Genomic DNA, 23,927 nt, shown 5'->3' with positions numbered 1-23,927 from the left:
TGATGATACAAATTATGGTTTGAATTTGACGTATGAGATGTAGCTTTGCTTTGGAGGATACTAACTTTATAATCACAAGCCAAAGGAGGGAAGGAAGAGGGGAGTCCAACTGGGGAGGGGATGGTGAGATTTTTAAAAAGTGATCAGGAGAGTATCAAATCAAGAAAAAGCTGATTAGAACAGCCAAAAACATGGATATAACTTAGTCAATGTGAGAAAAGAACAGCAGCTATCTTTTATAAATACTGACCTGGGGGAAAGGATAGGAGGCAGGAAATAGAAAAACATGGCTAGAAAAGGGAATTAGTTGAAGGGATTATTTAGACAATTATCTTAGTGATTAGGTGGCTCTGTGGTGCCAACTTCAGTTTAGAACTGATGGAGGGGGACAGCTGGGTAACTCAGCCCATAAGCATCTGACTCTTGGGTTTCAGCTCAGGTCAGGATCTCAAAAGTCCTGCCTCAGGCTCTCCATTCAGCAAGGAGTCTGCTTGGGGATTCTTCCCTTTCCCTCTGCCTACCCCCCCCCACTTTCATTCTCCTTCTCTCTCTAAAATAAACACTTAAAAAACAAACCAAACCAAAAGAACTAATGGAGGGCCTGAGGCTCCAAAAAAGGCCCATGGCTTTCTCAGAATTCAGACTAAAGAAGATGGACTAAGAGAAAAATAAGAAATAAAGCAGATGCATATATGAAGCCATGCAAAGAGTATGTTAACAACTTCTATAAATTACCTTTATCCATTAAAAAAAAAAGTTCTAGGGGCGCCTGGGTGGCTCAGTGGGTTAAGCCACTGCCTTCGGCTCAGGTCATGATCTCAGGGTCCTGGGATCGAGTCCCACATTGGGCTCTCTGCTCAGCGGGGAGTCTGCTTCCTCCTCTCTCTCTCTCTGCCTGCCTCTCTGCCTACTTGTGATCTCTCTCTGTCAAATAAATAAATAAAATCTTTAAAAAAAAAAAAAAAAAAGTTCTAAATTACCAAACTACAGTAACAGATTTTTTTGTCCTTAAATTAATCAACTGAACATGGGTAAAAATGATGACTTGCTGTGGAAGACTCAGAGCTATATTTCTATTCTAGGGTCAAACCTTAAAGAGAAAAAACAAACCATAAAGAATTTTTTGCCTGGGGCATCTGGGTGGCTCAGTTGGTTAATCCTCTGCCTTTGGCTCAGGTCATTATCTCAAGAGTACTGGGATGGACCCCCGCAAGGGCAATGGGCTCTGTGCTCAGCAGGGAGTCTGCTCTCCCTCCCCCTCTGCCCTTCCCCCCTGCTCATTCCCTCTCTCTCTCTCTTTTATGGTCTCTCTCAAATAAATAAATAAAAATTTAAAAGAAAAAAATATTTTAAAAAAGAATTTTTTGCTTGTAGTGATGCAGTTTGCTTGTCTGTACAATGAGGCATAAGGGTTCTAAGTCTCATAATAATACTGATGAGTTGCTCCCCTCATAGGAAGAAAAGTGCTACTGTATCTAAGTTTACCACTCACATTTTCTTTATTTGTGGATGAGCTACATATTGCATCTTTCTTCCTGTTGCCATGGTCCAAAGCACTTGGAGTGCTACAAAGCAGCTGTGCCTACAAGAGAATGTTTTCTGAGAAAATCCAGCATCCTTGGGCCACAAGTAAGCTGGAAAGTCTCTGTCTCTCACCTGAGAAACAAACCCAAACCCAAGAAAGAGACGCTACTCACTGGGCCACATTTTGTAAGGTGCTGCTGATGATTCCTGCAGACCAAAAAAAACCTGACAGTCAGTTAACTCCAAATACTCTTTGATTATTTGTCAGTGGCTTGGGGCATTCCAACTTTTCCTTTCTTCCATGCTAGAAGCCCTATACCTAGTTGACGTGTTACTTTCAGTAATAATATGTAGGGTGCTGTCTGGTAAATATGAAGATGTTGAGTGACATCCTGGGCATAAGGCCCTCATTTGATATATATACATCAAAGATGATGAGTTTGTCTTACATCTTACATACACACAATTGACTAATTCTCCAGCTTTGGCTATTTGGAGCTAATACTTATTTTTTAAGAATTACTATCCTTCCTACCAGGATTTTATCTAGTCTACATGGTTTAGGACATTTTAAGCAAATCAAAGAAACTACAAGAAATTCAAAGTGAAATTTTCTCATGTATTATTAAAAATAATTATGGAGGGGCACCTGATGGGCTTAGTCACTGGAGCATTGACTCTTGATCTCGGGGTTGTGAGTTTAAGCCCCCTATTGGGTGTAGAGACTACTTAAAAATAAAATCTTAGGGGCGCCTGGGTGGCTTAGTGGGTTAGGGCCTCCTCTGCCTTTGGCTCAGGTCATGATCCCAGGGTCCTGGGATTGAGCCCCACATCAGGCTTTCTGCTCCATGGGGAGCCTGCTTCCTCCTCTCTCTCTCTCTCTCTCTCTCTCTCTGCCTGCCTCTCTGCCTAGTTGTGATCTCTGTCAAATAAATAAATAAAAATTTTTTAAAAAATCTTAGGGCGTCTAGGTGGCTCAGTTGGTTAAGCAACTGCCTTTGGCTCAGGTCATGATCCCGGAGTCCAGGGATCAAGTCCCACATTGGGCTCCCAGCTCCATGGGGAGTTTGTTTCTTCTACCGACCTTCTCCCCTCTCATGTTTTCTCTCACTCTCTCTCTCTCAAATGGATAAATAAAATCTTTAAGTATTTTATTTATTTATTTGACAGAGAGAGATCACAAGTAGGCAGAGAGGCAGGCAGAGAGCCACCCAGGTGCCCCTAAAATAAAATCTTTTAAAAAATAAATAATTCAATAAAAATTTCAAAAGTCATAGAATGCTTTCACTAGTGCCCATAGTGGCACCTAATTCACCTAAATATCAAAGAATAAAGTTCTAAGAAGATTAAAACAGTCAAATGGAAACCTAAGAAGTTAAGAAGTTGAATTAAAGTTACTTTTCAGGGCGACTGCGTGGCTCAGTTGGTTGAGCGACTGCCTTTGGCTCAGGTCATGATCCTGGACTTCCAGGATCTCATCCCGAATCAGGCTCCCAGCTCCTTGGGGAGTCCGCTTCTCCCTCTAACCTTCTCCTCTCTCATGCTCTCTCTTTCACTCATTCTCTCTCAAATAGATAAATAAAATCTTTTAAAAATTAAATAAATAAATAAATAAATAAAATTACTTTTCATTCCTGAGGATTCTCCCAGTTGAACATGTTAGATCTCCAACAAAGAATCCCCATGAATAATAATAATAAACATTATAAAATGTTTGGCATGTGCTAAATTTCATCCTTACAAGACCAGTTATGGGAAGTATTGGTATTATTTCCATTGTTATTTATTACAAATGAAGAAACTGAGGTCCAGGGAAGTTCAGAAACTTTTCAAAGTCATAGCTGGTAAAACAGTAAACCACTGGAATCTAGATGCTCTAACATAGCCCTACTCACATGCTGGTAACAGCCACTGCCTAAACGTAATATATCATTTTCTTTCATTTTTTAAATATAACACAAACTATTTGTAGTGGTTAAAATGAACTATTTAGATCTGGGAAACTTAAAAAAACTTTCAAAGGAAGGATCTGGGCTTTCAAGCCCACTTACACCCAAAGCAAAAGGTTCTATATTCTATAGAGTCTGTGTAGGATAAAATCTCTGTGCCACTGCTAAAAAGGTTTTAGCATGGGGTTCATTTAGCAAAAGAACTTACATCTCAGTTAAATGTATTTCCTGAGGTCCTTTAGAATCCAAGTGACCTGTAATCAGATGGGAAGAGTTATTCTTGTCCATGCATTCTGTCTTTCCTTCTGGTTTTCTTCATTTCTTAATTTCAAAAGCTGATGTTTTGAAAACAAAGGCTCTTGATAAGTACTAAGTATACGGTACAAGGTACAACTTCATGAAAACTTAAGAATTTATGTGTGTCACAAAGAAAAAACGCTGCGAAAACAGGGCCCTACCCTAAACAACAGAGATTTTTTTTCTCGTGAGTAGAAAATGATGCTTATCACTCAGGAAATCTGAAAGTAGAACAAATACTAAAATGGCTGACTAGTTACTCCTTTTGGACTCAGACTCTACAAAAACAAAAGAATTAGTTAATAAATATTTATGTTTGTTTCTTTGCCTTTCCTGAGATTAGACTAGAGCACAAGATGTCTCGTTTTAATTACTACTTTCATTCCTACCATCAGTTAGTCAATAAAATATTCCTTTCTGGGATGCCTGGGTGGCTCAGTTGAGCGGCTGCCTTCAGCTCAGGTCATGATCCTGGACTTCCAGGATCGAGTCCCACATCGGGCTCCCAGCTCCTTGGGGAGTCTGCTTCTCCTTCTGACCTTCTCCTCTCACATGTTCTCTCTCACTCATTCTCCCTCAAATAAATAAATAAAATCTTAAAAAAAAAAATTCCGGGGCGCCTGGGTGGCTCAGTGGGTTAAAGCCTCTGCTTTCGGCTCGGGTCATGGTCTCGGGGTCCTGGGATCAAGCCCCGCATCGGGCTCTCTGCTCAGCAGGGAGCCTGCTTCCTCCTCTCCCTCTCTGCCTGCCTCTCTGCCTACTTGTGATCTCTCTCTCTGTTAAATAAATAAATAAAATTTAAAAAAAATTCCTTTCTAAATTTTTCAAATGCGAAGTGACTCTTATTAATGATATTACATTTCTCTTCTTGGCTTATTCTCAAAAATCCACTAAGTACTCACAGAATTCTAACTTCAAGGATCTCTACCTACTTTTACCACCTTCTATCTCTATCCAACTACACTGTCCTCTCCATTAAAAGCTGTTCTTTCCCTTGAGGTCTTTACCTCCTTTCTCCTTACCAGTTTCATCAAGGTCTGCAGAAGTGGTAAGCTGACTGGCAGACATCTCTCCACCACCGCTAAGATTCGAAAGATCAAGGCAACATTTCGGGGTACCTCTATTGAGACACAATAGTACATCAAGATTCCTATTTGGCTGTCGTATCCTTAAAAGGCAAAGGTCACATTATCCTCTTCATCTGAAACACCCCTCAATAGTCATTCACACCATCTAAACAGTGTCCAAATAAATTTAGCTGCTTTTTGGCAATACTTCAGAGTAGGCTGAGAAAAATCTCCCACTTTTCTCTACCCTAATAATTTGCATGTCATTTCCACCTCACCAACAGAGTGAGACAAGTAATTTTTTTAAATTCGAGAACCAAAGATTGTTGGCTGAAGTCAATCTTGACCCCACAACTTCTCCCCTAAGCACTGTGAACAAACACATTTGATTTCTCCTTGGAGTCTCTAGTATTTCTCAGGTCTATAACTCCAACTTTGTTTGCCAGCTGAGGCATCAGAGCATGGCATGACCAGAATTTAAAGAATAACACTAATATTAATACTAATAAAACAACCAACTCATTTAATGCAATAGAGCTTTCAAAGACTTGTGCCAGACATCACATCATTTGATTCTCACAAGATCGTGGTAAGATAGGAAGAGATTATTTCTATGTCATAAAAAAGAAACCTCAGACTCAAGGGTAACACGGTTAATGAAGGGCAGGGTTTAAAACTTCATCTCTGATTTTTGAGTCGGGATAATTTTTTAATCATTCAAAGGCCATTCAGGAAAGCAAAGGAGATAAAGTGTGAAAAGTGAATTTACCCAGACAAAACGCTTAGGTTTGCAGAATCACCACAGAGTTTGTTCACCGGAGTTCTAGGGAGATCTGGACAGGTGGTAAAGGAAGTGTCTCTCTCCAGGAGCAGGTTTAATATCTTTCTCCGACTGGATCTAAAACTGGGTCCGGAGCTGGGGCATTCCTCCTCTCCTGCTGATGAAATGAATTCTGCAGACATGGCCTCTGAAACCTAAGGAAAAAAATAAATAAGTAAAGCCTAGCTAAGGGGCGAACCTCATCTACATAGGTACCCCACAGACTGTCCAGTGTTCACATCCTCCGCCACTCTTCCCAGCAGCGGTCCCGCGGCTCTTACTGGATCCCAGTTCCAACCGATGAATCACACACAGATCCGCCTGAAGGTGAAATCACACGTGCTCCAAGCGGCTTGACCTTTTCCTCCGAGCCTGGACTTAACTAGAGGCAAACGTAGGATTTTTTTTTTTTCCCCTTCAAGTCAGGTCGGCAACCTAACGTGGGACTCGAACTCATCACCCCAAAATCAACAGCCCCATGTTCCATCGACTGAGCCAGCCGGGCCCTCCAAACCCAAGACTTTAAAAAAGGAATGAAAAGATGGCTTTTATTTGTTCGGGGGCTACACAGCTCATGGCTCATGGCAAGGAAGGAATTCAGGTCTCTTAATTCGCGACAATGACTATTAGGTCCCCTGAAGTTCTGTTTGTGAGACCCCGACCGGACCTGAGGGGACTTTAGGGTCTCTGATTCCGGTGGAGAAGTCTCCGCGCTTACCTCAGAAGAAACGGAAGGGGGAAGTCACTCACAAGCAAAGCCTTGAGTAGAATGAAAAGAAATCTGAAGGAAGGAGTCAATTAACCAGATTACAATTCTGCTTCAAGACAGGATAGGCTCGAGTCCAGGTTTGCGTTTCTCTCAGGAGAGGGTCAAACTTACAGCCTCGGTGCAAGAATATCAACAGTCACAAGTCCCGGCGGTTCAAACCTTCCGCCTTCCCAATAAACCTATCCCATTCACCTCAAAACTGCGCCAGCCAATCTGCGCGCGTCCGCCAGACCCCCACCCCCACCCCCACCCCGTCACGGCCAATCGTTTGGCTCTACATCACCAGGCGTGAGCTTGCTTTGGAAGGAAGACAATATGCCCCTCCCCGCCGTCAGAGAAAGATGCCCATTGGCCCATCAGCGTACGGCTAGTCCCGAGGTAACTCCTGCCGCGGGGAGTACCTGACACATCATTGGCTCTCTCTCTGGCCAATCGCCACAGCCTTTCCGAGCTCTCCATTCCCTAAGTCCCTCCAACCCCGGGAGATTTAAACTGCACTTCGTGAGCAATTATCACTCTGTAGGATAATATCTGGGGAGATTTGTTTGGATGCAGGGTGTTTTAAACGTTTCACTTTCCTTACTTCTTGTGTGGTTACGTGGGTCTTTTCTTCTTCGTTTTGCTTGACTTCCCTTGGAGATATGGAGCCTTTTCCACTGGGATGGCAGATGTTGAGACGAGACAGGTGTGTGTGCTCAAGCTGAGCAGCCCTGGCCGCTTCCGACAGCGTTTCTTGTTCCGTGTTCCTTTTATAGCGCGGCGTCTTCTAGATGCTACGTTGTGTAGGATAAAGGAAATTTCTTTTGAGAGTCGTTTATGGAAATGTGGACACTGATGAGGTGGTGTTAAAAAAATTCTCCCCCCCCCCAAAGTTTATTTGTCTTTGTAATCTCTACACCCAATGTGGGGCTCAAACTAAGGATCCCAAGATCAAGAGCCCCATGGTCTTCTGACTCGGCCAGCCAGGCGCCCCAAGAATTTATTCTTGTATTTTTTCAAGAATTAATTCTTTTAAAAAAAAATATTTTATCTATTTATTTGACAGACAGAGATCACAAGTAGGTAGAGAAGCAGAGAGAGAGGAAGGGAAGCAGGCTCCCCAGCGAGCAGAGATCCCCATGCGGGCTCCATCCCAGGACCCTGAGATCATGACCTGAGCGGAAGGCAGAGGCTTTAACCCACTCAGCCACCCAGGTGCCCCAAGAATTAATTCTTAAAGTTGAAGATTTGAATAATGCTGTGGGAGTACTGGTGTGCTTAGATAAAACAAGATTTGCCATGATTATTAGGTGATGGGTAACTAGGGATCACTACTCTCAACGTTTAACTTACATACTAATCATCTGGGGATTTTAAAATGCAGGTTCTGATTCAGTAGGTCTGAGTTGGACCCAAGATTCTGCACTTGTAACAATCTTGCAGCTGATGCTGATGCGGTGGTCCTGTGACCCTATTTTGAGTAGCAAAACATTATACTGTGCTCTTCTATTTTTGAAATTTTCCATAACAAAAAAAGTTCAAAATAACCTGGAAGCTCTTTAAAAGGCTTCAATAAGTTGAGGGTGGGATCTAGGAATTATCTAAGCTCCCAGGGGATACTAGTGCTGTTGGCTTGCAGACCAGTCTAAAAAACAAATAAAAAATACAACCTTTATCTTTGAGGAACAGTTAAGTCAGATATACAACCTTTATCTAGTGTCCGCATCTTGGTAGTGGTACAGTGTAGTCAGCCAGGTTTTATCCTAATACTCTTTCATCTGCAGAATCTGCTTCCCCAGAAACGAAGTATGTAAAGAGTCTTTGTTCTCTGGGATTGAGATGGTGAGTGTGGGAGTCAGCACAGAGCCCTGTCATACCAGGTGAGTTTGGAAACCAGATTGGGGGTTAAGGAGTATGTGGAGGATGAGTTGCTTTCTGCTTTGATAACCATAATCACAATTCATGGTGCCACTGCATACTTCCCCCACAGGTGGGAGGTAGAGACAGATGAAACTGTTCTACAGCGGCGGCAGAAACAGATAGATTATGGCAAGTGCACACCTGGTTACCAGTGTTTCCTGCAGCAGGTCCCCAAGTGAGTGCAGTTGTGGGTGGTCACAACAACAGAGTCATCCAAGTGGCTTTGGTTCAATGTAGGGTGATGGAAAGATACTAGAATCTGAGTGTTCTCACAAAGTTACATCATTACTACAACTAATTCTCTTGCACTGTAGCCCCAAAAATAAGTTTTCAAGATTTTTTTTCAAATAGAACAAATCATACTTGGCCAATGAGAATTTTTAGAGTTCTATTTAGTTTGCTATGAAGTTTTTTCTTTCTAACCATTTTTACCTCATACCTCCAGCTGACTTCACTAATTACAACATACTTGCCTAATTACATGTAAGTTTCCATGCATACATGCATACTAAGTGTATAAAAAGGAAGCATGTATTTTAAAGAGATGTCAGATATTGTCTTTTTTTAAAAGATTTTATTTATTTATTTGATAGAGAGAAATCACAAGTAGATGGAGAGGCAGGCAGAGAGAGAGAGAGGGAAGCAGGCTCCCTGCTGAGCAGAGAGCCCAATGTGGGACTTGATCCCAGGACCCTGAGATCATGACCCGAGCCAAAGGCAATGGCTTAACCCACTGAGCCACCCAGGCACTCTCAGATATTGTCTTTATATCTACTTTGACTTCTGAGAGAGTTGAAATATCTAAATTATCTTTCCTAGAAGAATATTAGGAATTTAGGAAGTTAGGTGCTTAATCCCATCTGAAGATTTATTTTTTCTGACTGAATTGAGGACATTGGCCCTACTTCCCTCTCAGGAAGTCCCTGAGTCTCCAAATTCACTGGATAAACAATGAGCTGTGCCCCTTTATCTTGACCTGAGTCTGACACATATTTTTCATTGCCAGGGCCAAGCGACAGCCAGGACTTCACCCTCAAACACCAAACAAGAAGAAGAGATACAGCCGTCGCTCCTGGGATGCCCAGATCAGGCAGTGGAGAAGAGCCCTACATTCCTGGGACCCCCGCCCCCCCCAACCAGCCTCTGCAGGACAGAGTGTCTGAGGGGTGTGTGCATGATTCTTGATTTGTTGCTTAAGTGGTGGACTGAGCCCAACCTCTCCTCAATTTGCAGAGGTTTAGCTTTTACAGGCTGAAAAGGGAGAGTCTGAATGAGGTGTGTGTTCCTCTGACTCTACTGCCTTCCTAGGCAGGGAATGGAGGACCTCTTAGAGCCAATGGGTTCCACCCCATTGGATGACCTCCTGAATAACTGGTTCCAGGCCCTGGAACCCTCACCAAATCCAGATGGAGGCCAGAAGGGTACAGATACAGCCCAGGTAGTATCCTCTTCTAAAACCCATTGGAGCAGGTTTAGAAATAGGGTCTGGCCCATGAGGTAACCATTAGTTGGAGTTCATGGTAGTATTCGAAGAAAAATGGGGCAGCAGGAAACAATAGGACAGAAATAAAAAATTTGAGAACTAAAGGTGACATAAGGAGATTTAACTGTAGTTGGTAATGGTGGGAATTGGGTTGCATTGAAGGTTATTTTATTTTATTTTATTTTATTTATTTATTTAAGATTTTATTTATTCATTTGACAGACAGAGATCACAAGCAGGCAGAGAGACAGGCAGAGAGAGAGGAAGGGAAGCAAGCTCCCCGCTGAGCAGAGAGCCCAATTCGGGGGCCGATCCCAGGACCCTGGGATCATGATCTGAGCCAAAGGCAGAGGCTTTAACCCACTGAGCCACCCATGTGCCCCTGAAGGTTATTTTATACTTGATGAAAGGTGTATCTTCCTTGGAAATGAGAACTTGAAAGGTGACATGAAGGGCTTGGGGTGTTTATTTTTCTTTTAAGTGTCTCAATTTATTTCCATGTTTCGGAATAAGCCAGTACTAACCTTACTTCTTCTTCTTCTTCTTCTTTTTTAAGATTTTATTTATTTATTTGACAGACAGAGATCACAAGTAGGCAGAGAGGCAGGCAGAGAGAGAGGGAAGGAAGCAGGCTCCCTGCCAAGCAGAGAGCCCGATGCGGGACTCAATCCCAGGACCCTGGGACCATGACCTGAGCCGAAGGCAGAGGCTTTAATCCACTGAGCCACCCAGGCGCCCCCTAACTTTACTTCTTATTCTCAATTATTGAACTTTTTGGGACGCCTGGTGGCTCAGTTGGTTGAGCGGCTGCCTTCGGCTCAGGTCATGATCCCGGCGTCCTGGGATCGAGTCCCACATCGAGTCCCACATCGGGCTCCTTGCTCAGCGAGGAGCCTGCTTCTCCCTCTGCCTCTGCCTGCCATTCTGTCTGCTTGTGCTCGCGCTCTCTCCCTCTCTCTCTGACAAATAAATAAATAAAATCTTTAAAAAAAATTATTGAACTGTTTTTAAAAAGATTTTATTTTTTTATTGAACTTTAAAAAAAAAGATTTTTGGGCGCCTGGGTGGCTCAGTGGGTTAAGCCGCTGCCTTCGGCTCAGGTCATGATCTCAGAGTCCTGGGATCGAGTCCCGCATCGGGCTCTCTGCTCAGCGGAGAGCCTGCTTCCCTCTCTCTCTGCCTGCCTCTCCATCTACTTGTGATTTCTCTCTGTCAAATAAATAAATAATATAAAAAAAAAAAGATTTTTAAAATTTATTTGACAGAGAGGTAGAGAGCACAAGTAGGCAGAGTGGCAGGCGGAGGGAGAGGGAGAAGCAGGCTCTCCACAGAGCAGGGAGTCCAATGCAGGGCTCAATCCGAGGACCCTGGCATCATGATGACCTGAGGTTGAAGGCAGCTGCCAACTGACTGAGCCATCCAGGCATCCCAATCACTGAACTTTATTAAGTATGGTTAATAATAAAAATGAGTATCACCAAGTGGTGAAAATCAAGGGGTTTAGAGCCTCAAGGAGTGTATTGTTACATTATCTTGGCCCACCACATGGGCAATCACTTAATCTCTCTGACCATTTCATCTGTCAAATAGGGAGATTTGTCTCGTTTGATAATTCTAAGCAAAAAATGAGAATACATATTTAAAGTAAGTAGTATAGTGCCTGGCACATAGTGCTCCACAACAGCAATTATTGGAAACCATGTCTCCTATACTTCATGGCCTCTTTTGCCAAGGGATTTGAAATGTGCAGGTAAAGGAAATGTGCAGTGCATCTTCCCTCCACCCCCATTTTCTTTTTCTTTTTTTTTTTAAGATTTTATTTATTTATTTGACAGACAGAAATCACAGGTAGCAGAGAGGCAGAGAGAGAGAGAGAGGTGGAAGCAGGCTCCCCGCTGAGCAGAGAGCCCGACTGGAGGCTTGATCCCAGGACCCCGAGATCACAACCCAAGCCGAAGGCAGAGGCTTTAACCTACTGAGCTACCCAGGCAGCCCCACCCCCATTTTCTTGATAAATAGCTCACTTTCCCTCTACTCTTCTTTTTCAGTTTGTGGATTCGGTGGCTCCTGCCTACTCTCTTCCCTGGCTCTGTGAGGAAGAGCCCCACCACTGGTTCTACTTTCTAGCTCATCACAGTTATATATCTGTCCCAGATTTGAGTGGGACACAAAATATTTAGAGAAAACAGATGTCTTTCAAGGTACATGTTGCTAAGTGTAATAGTGAAGATTACTTGCATTACTGCTACTTCCCAATTAAAAAATAATCTTAAACTGCCCTACAAAGAAATCACAACACGAAGGCATTGTTTAAAACTTCTTTTCCCATTTTTGCCTGCTTTTCTAAACCTTCTTTGATAGCTGAGACTCAAATTTACATAAGAGCCAGTAACCATTTAGCTGTTCCCCAACCTATTCCCTACTAACGTCTATGTTCAGTCTTTTCAAAAAAGACTTAAACTTTGGCTGAGGTGGGAGGTGGTGGTAGTGGTGGAAATTTAATAACGGGCGGCATCCTCTTCCTGAAGAGAAAATACAAAGCTATCAACATCTTTTACACAAGCTGCCTCTTTCCTTCCTCCCTCCCGCTCTGTCTTAAGGAAAGTGGTCCAGCTGTAACCACCATACTCCCTCCGCCCCCCCCCACCCCCGCAAGCAACTGAACCGCCTATGATGTCATAATCACAACCCCATTACCTCATCCTGCTGGGGGGTGGGGGTGCGTAGAAGAAGGAGGAGGAGTGAACAGCACTGGGCCCACCTCGGCTTTACAAAGTGTTTTGGGTGAGGGTTAATTACTGAACCAATTGGGAACGGCCCCGCAACCGTTACAAGTCTGAGGTTTATAAGGCTCTAGGCGATCGGGCAGCTGGAAGAGGGGCTCCTGGGACTCAGAGCAGGCCCTAATCGGCTCTTGGACTACATTTCCCAGAAGCCTTCACGCCGCGGACGGGTCCTCTGTTGGCGGAAGGGGGATTCCTTCTGAGAGGCTGCCGTAGAGGGCGGGACAGGAGAGCAGGTAAGAGGAACTTTGGCTATTTCTGTTACGCGGCCCGAATCGAGTAGGGAGCCGTACTTGGGCCAATGTCGGAACCGAGGGCGAGGGGAATGGCTTTGTTTACCTTCGACCGACACGGTCTCCCCCGCGGGTTTGGAGATGTGCCGCCAACTGGGCCCGTCCACCTTCTGCAATATTTTGGAGGGGGTGACTCGATAGTGAGGAAACCACGTTCATCCCTAAATCAAAGATCTTGGCTCATTCCCGGCATCACTTTCTAAAAAAGACTTTGAGAGAGAAATGACGCGGGTTCGAGCCGCCGCGGACGGTTCAGGGCGATTCTGCGATCCAGAGCGATCCCCCACTCTCCTTAGGGGCCCGTTGGTTCGTGCCGGCGCCTTTTAAGGGCACCGTGGGGCGAACGGAGCGCTCAGAGCTGCTCTGGCCGCGGCCCTGGGAGCTGGAGGAGCCGCGGTAGGTGGCGAGGGCAGGTGGCGCTGGGGCCTCGGGGCGGGCACCTCGACCGTCCCTCCCTCCTTCCCTCTTTCCCTTCCCCCAGCCCGGTCGCGCGCGCTGCATGGCCTCTCTGGACGCCTCCGCGGGGAGAGCACGGGACCTGGTGGGGGAGGGGTTGGCGGAGTGCTAAGTCCCAGACCCTCTACATCCCCTGCGTCCTGAGTTCGCTTCCCGCGGCCAGAAGATGGAAGCTGATTGGGAAGAGGCGAAAGACAGCCCCCCTGAGCGAGCCCTGGTGCCCCCCCTAGGGGCTAGCGGACGCCCCATGCCCCACCCCGCAGGGACAGGCAGGGCAACCGAGGGAGAGGTTGAAGACTGGAGGGGGGGGGCCTACCCCTTTTGCTTCTTCATCCGGGTGGGGGGAGGGGTGCTCCCCACTTGTCACCCCTATCCCCGCCAGAGCCATATGGAGGAAGAGCAGTCAGTTCCACTTACCTGTTCATGCACCTCCCTGCCTCCCTCATGTTTTCATTTAGTGTCCCCCAGAGGTGTGGGTCTGGGACCTGGGGGGAAGGTCCCAGGGGATTTGTGACTCTCCTCCCCCTTGATCTGACTTGATCCTAGGTTCTCCAGGTTTCAGCACAGCCTCAGCATCCCTAAAACCCGAATGTCAGGGGCTCCTACCATCCAATAGGAGATGGGGTGGGGGTCCAGTCTTTATTTTAGGGGGCTGATGGTGAAGGGAAAACCTGGATTGAGAGTTGGGCCTGGTGGGGTGGTGGGGAGGGCCTAGCGGCCTGCTACTCTGTGAAGGGCTGAGCCCTGTGCCAGTTGTTAAGCTGAGAAGTTTTAACTTGTTTAGTGAACGTTCAGGGCTGCCTCTGCTCCTCAGATATACAAAATGGAAGGGAAGGAAGGCGGCAAGAGAGGGTTTCTTACACTTTTTTCTATGCCTGCCTGAGAAAGAGGAGGCCCCTCGCGGAGCTGGTTTGCCTTCTTTTGTGTCCTGGTTTGATTCCTTATGGCTTCCGTTCTGTTCCCCCTCTCAGCCTGGCCTGTTTTAGGAAACTCAGGCTGAGAGTATCAGTTGCGTGGTGGTAGTTGCATTGTTCCAATTACCGCTGTGTGTGGCCACATCCCAACAATTAAAATGCAGAAAAACACAAAATCACTCTCTTCACTTGATCCCAGAGAGGGCTGGGAGTTCGCTGTTTGGCCAAATGCCTCATGAAAAGCTTGAAAGAGTTTGCTTCACTCCCTGCTCTTCATGACTGGTCAGCCTGAGGCCTGGGATCTCTGGGGTAAAAGCTTGCAATTAGGCTCCCTGTCTAGTTGATCTTTTGGGGGCAGAGTTAAGAAACCAAGAGGGAAGTGATATAAGCTTTAGCTTTTCCTACAAGAACATAGGGGAAGCCACTGAAGGGAGCTCTCAGGAAGCTGGAACTTCATTCAGGGTGGTAATAATAATTATGCATGAAAATGATAGTTAACTGTAATGATGATTGACTTCTCTCACAGCTTCCAAAAAACTACAGATACATCTACATGTAGTTCTTTGCTCTTCCTTACCTACCTCTCTCTGAGGTGGGAATGTGGTAGAGATGATTCCTTCTTTTTGCAAAGTAGAAAGTGATCTGCCTCCAAGGTCACAGGAGAGCTGTTTTGGGCTTCCCTAGGTGTTCAGGTAAGGGAGGTTGGCATCCAGCCAAATAGATAAACCCAATTGCCGCCTTCATCTTAATGATACTATCATTTGTGGCATTCTTAGGCTGTGTAGAGCAACAAACAGGAGGGTTTGAGAAACAGCAGTCTGTGTGGACTCTTGATTTGTACAGGCTGGATGATATGCTTTTTGCATTTTGAAATTTTGTGTTATAGTGTACCTGTGACAGATTAATAAGACAGATTTTTTTTCTGCCCATTTTACACATAGGTTAACTAAGGCCAAGGAAAGTAAAATTATCTCCCAGAACTGTTGTAGCAAATTGGAGCAAGACTTAGATTTCTTGATGTTTGTTGTTTCTACTAGAAAATGCTGCATACACTCTCTGATGAGCTGTCTGCCTGCTGGTCATTTCTGGGAATAGGCAGAACCATATGGAAACACTAGGTTATCCTCCCCTCCTCCATTGAGCAAGGTCCCTGAGGCGATTGTGTGGGCTTGAAGCTTGTTCTCTGATGGAATTAGTTTGCTTATACTGAAATTGACCATGAGAAGGAGTCTTGATTAATTGAATGCATGGTCTTTGAGTAAGATCAAGCTAAAAACTTACTTGAATGAAGTCATACAGTTGTTATTTTTAACATGTATAGAGTAATGTAATTGGAAGAATCCTGGTACCATTTCTATCTTCTTACCATTTTGTAAGAGAATACATACAGTATGTGTTGGAAAACAACAATAAATCAAACATTCAAGCTAGGGGAGAACATAAAACCTTTTTCACTTTGGTCTGAATCAAAAAGTCATTCCTACAACCAGTGCCCCTCCCTGTTCCCTGTTACTATTTCTGTAGTTTAGGAAAAGGGTACTTCTCTGTTTCTGATTGGAAGATAAAATATTGGGGTAATGAGGATGGAAGTAACCATTAGGGCTTCCCTTTTTCACGTGAGCTGTTTTTAAGTGGTGCTGGTACACTGGGTAGACAAAGCATAGCATGAACCAGGTTAAGATTGGCAAATAGGTTTCAACTTGCTTGCTAACTCCTGTTCATTTTACTGGTTAACTGGAGTGCCAGGTTCAGGGTGTTTCTGAGGCTGTATTGAGGCTTAGCAGGAAAGAGCTATGATCAAATTAATGAGGTCTGCCAGAGGCCTGGCATAGGGATGCTGTGTTATGTGTGCCATGCATTTTCTACCTTTGGGCCAGGTACATCTCTAATATCACTTGGGGCTGGTCCCTCTGTAATTGGCAGACTCAGCAGGCATGACTGGAGAGGGAAGTCCCAATGGTGCTAGAATGGTGCTGCAGTGGCAGAAGACGGCTCACGAGTGAGGTCTGGAAGAACGACAGGGAAGACATCCATCATTTGCTCCAAAGTGTGCAAGTCAAATCCTGGGGAGAATCATGATAACCCTGATCACTGAGCAGCTACAGAAGCAGACTCTGGATGAGCTGAAATGCACACGCTTCAGCATCAGTCTGGTAAAAGACCAGTCTTCCTGCTTCTCTACAACCCCCTCCCCCTTTTTTCTGAGGCTGTTTGTTGCTACTACTTTACCCATGTCCTGTGCCATGTGAGTCATGGTACTTATACTGTAAGAGCCTACTAAAGACTTTCAAAACCCAGCCCAAAAGGAAGGGGGCAGGTATTCTTCCATGGATAGAGAAGGGACACCAAAACTTGGGTGGAGAAGGGTTTGAGATATTGGAAGATACAGATTATTTTACTCACTAACTTTGGGAAGACAAGAAGAGAACATTTAGGAGTCCCTCACATCCCTATAGCCCATGAATTCCAGGGGTGAGCTCAAGAGGCCTTCCTGGAAATCTGTATCCTAAACCTGAATCATGATGGATATTCTCTCTCTCTTAGCCTCTGCCTGATCATGCAGACATCTCCAACTGTGGGAACCCTTTCCAGCTTGTGTCTGGTAAGGCATTGTGTGTGTGTCTGTGTGTATGCCCGTGCTTCCATCCACACCTTTCTTGCACTGGTTTCCAGTGACCCCGGCTAGCTAGCCTACCTCCACAACTTTCTGGCCAGGATTGCCTGCTGAGATTGATGCTCATTTCCATTCTACTGCGCCAGCATGGAAGTTATTTGTTTAGTTGGCTCTTAATCGAGCCTTGATGGGACTTTTATAATCTGGTTTTATTTATTTGGTTGTTTGTTTATTTTTTTGTCCCCCCCCAAGTCTGTCTTGTTTTTTTAATAGGTAATATGTTCATTTAGTTCAAAAATTTTTAAATAATAAAAGTTTATTAAGTTATAGTGAGAAAAAGTCTGCTTTCTCCATTCATCTCCCACCATCTCCCTAAAAGCAGCTCTTGTTATTACTGTCTATCCATCTAGAGTTTGTTTATAGAAATAGAAGCAAATATAAATGTATTTTTTTATTCCTGCAAAAGGTTGCATATTATATTTATTATTTGCACTTTTTTGTAAACTTAACTATAATATAGCCAGAAGATCTTTCCATATCAGTGTGTTAATTTGAGTGTTTCTTTGTGGGTGGCCAAACACAAAGCAACATGAATAGTCTTAGGGTTTGCCAAGCACAGGTTCCACGTCAAAGGCCTTTCCTACACTGTTTGCCCTCTCTGGAAATTAAAATGATTTTTTACCTGCTGGATTACCTCTTACTCCTTGGCAGCCCTAACTCCTGTCTTGGTGCTGGTGACACATGGGAAAGGGAAAGACTAAGGAAGAGGACCATAGGCCTGCTTTTTACAACTTGGGGCTGGTGGGTAGGGGAGCAGAGTAGGGTTAGGTGGAGTGAGGAATGAGCAGGGCAGACATGCATTTGCTTCTCTTTAATTGGTCTACCTTTGAGAGAGAGTGGCAGGCAGTATATGAGACTGTTGTCAATTTCAGGTGGTTCCTCATAATGGAGGCAGTATCGTATAGTAATTAAGAGACCTAGCCTTAGCATCAGACAGACCTGGGTTTGAATCCTCCTTTGGTCATTTCATTCCTACGTGACTTTGGACAAGTTATTGGACTTCTGTCATCAAATAGGGATAATAATACCTACCTCATTAGGTTTTGGAGAAACCTCCCATAAAGTGCTCATTACATGGTGTGGCAAATAGCCCTTAAAAATATGTTAGCTCTCTTTAATACTATTTTTATTATGAATGCTTTCCAGAAGGTGCTTCCTGGAGGGGCCTGCCCCACTGTTCCTGTGCCGAGTTCCAGGACAGCCTCAACCTCAGCTACCACCCCTCAGGCTTGAGCCTGCACCTCAGACCACCCAGCCCGGGAAGCTCCCCACAGGAGCAGCCCCTCTCCCAAGTCCTAAGCCCTGAGCCCCCAGACCCAGAGAAGCTTCCTGTGCCCCCTGCCCCTCCATCCAAGAGGCACTGCCGCTCACTCTCAGTGCCCGTGGACCTGTCTCGCTGGCAGCCGGTGTGGCGGCCTGCCCCCTCCAAGCTGTGGACTCCCATCAAGCACCGGGGCAGTGGTGGAGGGGGTGGGCCGCAGGTGCCTCACCAGAGCCCCCCAAAGCGGGTCTCCAGCCTCAGGTTCCTCCAAGCTCCCAGTGCCTCTTCTCAATGTGCCCCAGCCCACAGACCCTACAGTCCCCCTTTCTTCAGCCTGGCCCTGGCCCAAGATTCCTCTCGACCCTGTGCCACCTCCCCGCAAAGTGGCTCCTGGGAGAGTGATGCTGAGTCCCTGTCACCTTGCCCACCCCAGCGCCGCTTCTCTTTGTCACCCAGCCTGGGCCCACAGGCAAGCCGCTTCTTGCCCTCTGCCCGGAGCTCCCCTGCATCCTCCCCAGAGCTGCCCTGGCGACCTCGAGGCCTCCGCAATCTTCCCCGAAGCCGCTCACAACCCTGTGATCTGGATGCCCGCAAAGCTGGAGTCAAGCGGCGCCATGAGGAAGACCCCCGGCGGCTGCGGCCTTCTTTGGACTTTGACAAGATGAATCAGGTGGGACCAGTAGGACTAGGGAAGCTTGGTTGGGAGGAGGGAGACTATTCCATTTTCCCTGAGAGCTATCCTCTAGTTCTATGCACTCCTGGAAGGTTTCTTTCTTTTTTATTTTAAAAAAATTTTTCTTTAGTTTTTAAGTAGACTCCACACCCAGCATAGAGCCCAACACAGGGCTTGAACTCAGCATCCCGAGATCAAGACCTGAGGTGAGATCAAGAGTCGTAAACTTAACCGACTGAGCCACCCAGGCACCCCTGGCAGGTTCTTTTCTGTTTGAGCTTTTGATAGGGTGATTTACAATCCTGGTTGCCCAGTATTGTACCCATTTTAGCACTCAAAGTCCATGTCATGTGCCACTCCATTTCGAGAAAAACTGAGGTGAGACCCATGTTAAACCTTCTAACAGGAATTCCCAGTTCTGTTAAAGGCATTTTCCCCTCCATTCTATGGATGCATAAGCCATAAAAGTCCCATCAGCAGTGCCCTGCCCCTTCTTGACCTCAGGGCTCATTTTGCCACTTGTCCTTCATTGCTTCCCTTGGGTCTGTGACGGCCTAAGCAAAATGGGTTGCTGCCATCATTCACGTTCAGCAGATGTATTTTGACTTACTGGTGTGGTACAGCTGTTGTATGCATGTGCCCACTTTTTTCATACCCTTTCTTTTAGTCCACCAGGTCACATACCTCTTTGAGAATCTTCATGCTTATTCATAGAGTCATTCCTCCAGCGAGTCAGCAGATGTTACTGAATACCTGTTACGTACCAGGCTGTGACTAGGCACTTACAATATTATGAAACATACAGATAATATTCCTGCCCACAGGAAGCTTATTAATGAGCCCCTAATCTTGAATCTGATAGAAACTATGGGCTCATTTCTCAAAGAATTTGGAGAAATTATAAATAATAAATCCATAAAATTTATTTATGTATTTTATATATAAAATATTATATAATTTTATAAAATTATAAATAATTTATAAAATAAATTTATAAATTATATAGTTCACATATTTCACCCTCAAGCCAAAAACTCCTTTTTTTAATTCTTTTTTTTTTTTTTTAAGATTTTATTTATTTATTTGACAGAGAGAGATCACAAGTAGGCAGAGAGGCAGGCAGAGAGAGAGAGAGAGAGAGGAGGAAGCAGGCTCCCTGCTGAGCAGAGAGCCTGATGCGGGACTCGATCCCAGGACCCTGAGATCATGACCTGAGCCAGAGGCAGAGGCTTAACCCACTGAGCCGCCCAGGTGCCCTTTTTTTTTTTAATTTTTTTTTTTTTCCCCTCTTAAAAGATCTTATTTATTTGACAGAGCACAAACGGGAGAGCAGTAGACAGGGATGGGGAGAAGCAGGCAGAGGGAGAGGAAGAAGCAAGCTCCCTGCAGAGCAGGGAGCCCAGTGTGGGGCTTGATTCCAAGAATCTGGGATCATGACCAGAGCCGGAGGCAGACACTTAACCAACTGAGCCACCCAGGTGCCCCAAGCTTAGGACTACTGCCTGCAAGAGTAACCAAGAGGGACACTTGGAAATAGCTTGGACCCAGGGTTTTGTGGAAGTTGGTATCTTTTTTTGCAATCTTAACTTTGTTGTTTGTTTGACAGAAACCATACTCAGGAGGTCTCTGTCTCCAAGAAGCAGCCCGGGAAGGCAGCAGCATCTCTCCACCGTGGTTCATGGCCTGTAGCCCCCCACCCCTCTCTGCTTCCTGCAGCCCCATTGGGGGTTCCTCCCAGGTGCTGAGTGAAAGCGAAGAGGAGGAGGAGGAGGGGGCCGTGCGGTGGGGGCGGCAGGCACTGAGCAAGCGGACACTGTGCCAGCAGGACTTTGGGGACCTGGACTTGAATCTAATTGAGGAGAACTAAAACTGAGAGGCTACTTCCTGGGGCCACACAGACTGACTCTCTATGGCTACTAACAAGTGTCGAGGCCCCAAGGCCAGGGGCCCAGCCTGGGAATGGGGGTGAGTGGAGGGCTCCGACTCAGGGCAGCCGGAAATCTTCTCGCTCCAGGAAGCTCGACCATGCCAAGAGACTGGCCGGGACAAGATAAACGGAGCTGGTGGCGGGAGGGACAGCCCCAGAGCAGACCCTTCCCATGGCGGCCCTGAGTGTGAGTATCCCTGCCACTGAGAAAGCAATGGGCAGGGAAGGAAGGGGTCTGTTGACCCCAGCTCGGGGAATTTCACTAGCCCCTTTGCTTCAAAAGGGCACTTGTGTCTTAGAATTTGGCCAGGGTGGGGGGTTCATTCAGCCTCCTTGGAGAAAATGTGTGAGAGTGTGTGTGTGCGTGGGAGTGTACTTGGGGAAAGGTGTGTTTGTGTAGCCTTAGGGAAGTAAGGCAGTTGCTCCTTAACGGCAGAGCGTCATGATACCCCCAGGATCTTGAATTTTCACAGGATAGCAGGCTTATTCAAGGAGTCAAGAGGAGGGCACCAAGTTTTTCTTTTTTCTGAGTAGCTCTGGAACCAGGCTTGTAATCCATAAGCACCACTGGCTCTGCAGAGGATTCTCTTTGGGGTATGGCAGGGTCTTTTAAATGCTGTGACCCTAGCTAATGGTCTTTTTCTTAGGCCCATTCCCTCCCCTAGGTAGATCTAATATTAGGACTGGAGAGGGCTCTTTACATTGATTCTGAGCTGGCCTTTTTTTCTTATCAGATTGCCTAGGCTGTATACAACCTGCCTTTGTGTCTAAGTAGATGTAAGTGCATGTGGGCAACTGAGGCAGAGTTGGGGGGGGTCCGCCTTCTTCTTTCCCTGTCTACTGATGGGACTCCCCCCCACCTCACTCTCTGAGCTTTGAGGGTTGAGAACATGGAGGGAAGGCTCTGTATTGGTCCCCATCATCTGAGGCCCAAGGGCCTATCTGCAGCAGAAGTGGCATTCAGTGCCCACTAACCATGGGTAACCCTATCCCAGTACTGCCCTTTGGAAGCAGACTGTAGAGAAACTTGTTAGAAGATCCAGGCCTAACCTCTTTTCTGACCTGCTTGAGAAAGCGGAAGGGGATGTCAGCATTTCCCAGTTTGCTTGTCTTCCATTCCTGCCAGGAAATGTTTATTTGCCTCTAATTGGACCTGAGAGACCTCAGGGAGATTGGGGCTCACTGAGGGGTTGGCTGAGGATGTGTAAAGCAAAGGCTATGAGAAGCAGCTGGGAGTTTGTTGTTGTTGGATTGAATCCCGCCCCCCTTTTTTTTTTTTTGTTTCTCACCCATAACTTGAGCCAGGACAGCAGGTCCCAGTGGCTGCGGTAATGGGTATAATAGCTGCCGGACTCTTCGTAGGCCTGGCACCAGTGGAGGTATATACTGAAACTGCTGCCAAATAACTTGTGAGGCTTTATCCAGCTCTGGTTGACCCTGCATAACTGAATTGGACCTGCCCTTCAGGTTTTTTGGAGGAAGGGGATTCTCTTCAATTTCCAGGGTGTCTTAGGATCCAATTCCTCATGTTAGGGAAGAAGACCAAAGCCCATATGTTTTCTTCCTCATGGAATTGAGCCTGTCATTTTCTTGGTTTCCCACATATTGGATAGGAGTGTCACTGAGGCTGCAGTTTCCTCACCTCCGCTCCTGAGGAGGTAGCCATTTGTTCTTGAGCCTCTGGCTCTAGAGGTTCTACCCTTCCAGGGCCCTTCTCCTGCTAGTTACCAGGTATTACCAGTGAGCTACCAGGTCTGTGGGGGGCCTGAAACAGGCTCTTTGGAGAATCCAGGGAAACTGGGAGCCCAGGAGTTGCCCATCCTTGGTTTCATCCCTCCCTTGGCTCCTCTCCTTTTTTAGGCCATAATTTCCCTGGTGCCAGCTTCTTTTTCTCCTGGGGCCAGCTTCTTTGTCTTTTGGGGCATCCTTATCCCTGGGCTCTCTGCTGCATATTGGCTGTGCTAGCTTCCAGTAGGCCACTGGCAAGGCCAGTGGGGTCTCTGCAAGCCCTAAGCTGAAGAAATGAGGGCAGTTTCTGCCTCTATTCTGGCTTCCCCAAAGCCCTAGGGGTGCAGTCCTTAGAGGAGAGGGTCTACAGATACCATATTTGAATTCTATTACTTTAATATCTGGAAAGTTAAACTAGTTGAAACTGTCATCTTGCTTCCCAGTCTAAGCACCCATGACCCTGGTACAAGCCTTTTCAAGAAATGGTTCATTTTGCTTTACACAGTAGATCTGTTCCAACAGTTCTGTGTAAGCCAGATGCATTTTGCGATGCATTTGGACTGCTGACCATTTAAAAGCAGCCTGTGTGATTGCTTCTTTTGTAAAGCAAGCAACCTCCCTCTACTTTAGCTGTTTTGACTATTCAATTTTCACATATTGGGCTTACCCAGAGTGGAGCACACCTTTACAGGGCTGTGGTTGACGCTGGGTAGACATCTGCATCTGTGTTGTGTGTGTGGTGTGGCTGACCGGTAGGTGAGTATTCCTGCGTGCGTGAGTGAAGCCACTCCCAGGCTGGTGCTCTCCTCCTGTGCCCGGTGACTGCCCAGTGGCAGCTCCAGCTGCCCTTCACTCCCACCTGCTGCCAAAGTCCCTGTGCTAATGGGATTACAAATACAAAAAGTGGAAAAAAATTTTTCGTAAACTTTGTTTTATATTAAAAAAATCCATTAAGTCTGTGTGTGTTAAACATGAGGTCCTGCCTCTGTGGCTGTGTTTGAAAAAATAAAGTTTTATTAGAATAATTCATTTTCCCAAGCAATCTCGTGTACTGCAGTGTCTTCTCCCCTTCTCCACAAAAAAAGGCAAGGAGGAAGCAGGGAGAAGGCTACCTAACAGCCCCCCTCCTCTAGTGCATGTCTGGGCCTTCACCCTTGGAGGGCGGTATCTGATCCTTAGGCCCTTCAAGGCATGGCAGTAATATCCTGGGGCCCAGGCTTGTGTTAGGCCTTGGTTATTTCTGGCAGTCTGATTTGGTCTTTGTTTCCCTGGTACTTATCTCTTCCCTACGGTCACTCTTCCAACAAGTTGAAGTCAAGTATTTATACATTCTAGTTCCCTGAGAAATGTTTGTTGGTCCAGTCAGGAACTTTTAGATTGGTTTGTAGGCTTTAGGAAGGGGAGAGAAAG

General features: G+C 45.8%; 3 protein-coding genes across 7 annotated transcripts in view; 2 read left to right on the top strand and 1 right to left on the bottom strand.

Annotated features, from left to right (window-relative positions):
• CDC25C (cell division cycle 25C) overlaps positions 1–6,603 on the bottom strand; it is a 30,469-nt gene extending 23,866 nt beyond the window's left edge. For 3 of the 4 annotated variants that reach the window (XM_045075453.1, XM_045075456.1, XM_045075455.1), the window contains exons 1-7: positions 6,376–6,603; positions 5,939–6,039; positions 5,607–5,812; positions 4,793–4,890; positions 3,682–3,727; positions 1,698–1,731; positions 1,493–1,582 (exon numbers count right to left, since the gene is read on the bottom strand). In XM_045075453.1, the coding sequence (XP_044931388.1) occupies positions 1,493–1,582; positions 1,698–1,731; positions 3,682–3,727; positions 4,793–4,890; positions 5,607–5,800 (462 nt within the window). In that variant the 5' untranslated portion in view covers positions 5,801–5,812; positions 5,939–6,039; positions 6,376–6,603. The remainder of the gene's footprint in view (positions 1–1,492; positions 1,583–1,697; positions 1,732–3,681; positions 3,728–4,792; positions 4,891–5,606; positions 5,813–5,938; positions 6,040–6,375) is intronic. The other variant, XM_045075454.1, reaches the window with a different exon arrangement.
• A 232-nt stretch (positions 6,604–6,835) lies between these two features.
• On the top strand, positions 6,836–11,988 carry LOC101676766 (oocyte-specific histone RNA stem-loop-binding protein 2-like). The gene is made up of 6 exons (XM_004744868.2): positions 6,836–7,111; positions 8,190–8,285; positions 8,396–8,500; positions 9,332–9,482; positions 9,638–9,763; positions 11,857–11,988. The coding sequence occupies exons 1-6, from the start codon at positions 7,068–7,070 to the stop codon at positions 11,986–11,988; spliced, it is 654 nt and encodes a 217-aa protein (XP_004744925.2). The 5' UTR covers positions 6,836–7,067.
• A 549-nt stretch (positions 11,989–12,537) lies between these two features.
• Positions 12,538–23,542, top strand: FAM53C (family with sequence similarity 53 member C). 2 transcript variants are annotated; one of them, XM_045075457.1, is made up of 5 exons: positions 12,538–12,827; positions 16,178–16,407; positions 16,799–16,856; positions 18,075–18,859; positions 20,469–23,542. In XM_045075457.1, exons 2-5 carry the CDS (start codon positions 16,330–16,332, stop codon positions 20,727–20,729), a joined length of 1,182 nt encoding a protein of 393 aa, XP_044931392.1. In that variant the 5' UTR covers positions 12,538–12,827; positions 16,178–16,329; the 3' UTR covers positions 20,730–23,542. The 2 variants fall into 2 exon arrangements, with proteins under 2 accessions (XP_044931392.1, XP_004744926.1); XM_004744869.3 differs by lacking the exon at positions 12,538–12,827 and adding an exon at positions 12,898–13,280.
• The last annotated feature ends 385 nt before the right edge of the window (positions 23,543–23,927 follow it).

The sequence above is a fragment of the Mustela putorius genome, unplaced genomic scaffold (assembly GCF_011764305.1).
Source record: "Mustela putorius furo isolate JIRA1106 unplaced genomic scaffold, ASM1176430v1.1 tig00000145_pilon_pilon_pilon, whole genome shotgun sequence".
Lineage (NCBI taxonomy): Eukaryota > Metazoa > Chordata > Mammalia > Carnivora > Mustelidae > Mustela > Mustela putorius.
The sequence above is the reverse complement of the archived record's forward strand: the minus strand, read 5'-3'. Positions and strand labels throughout refer to the sequence as shown.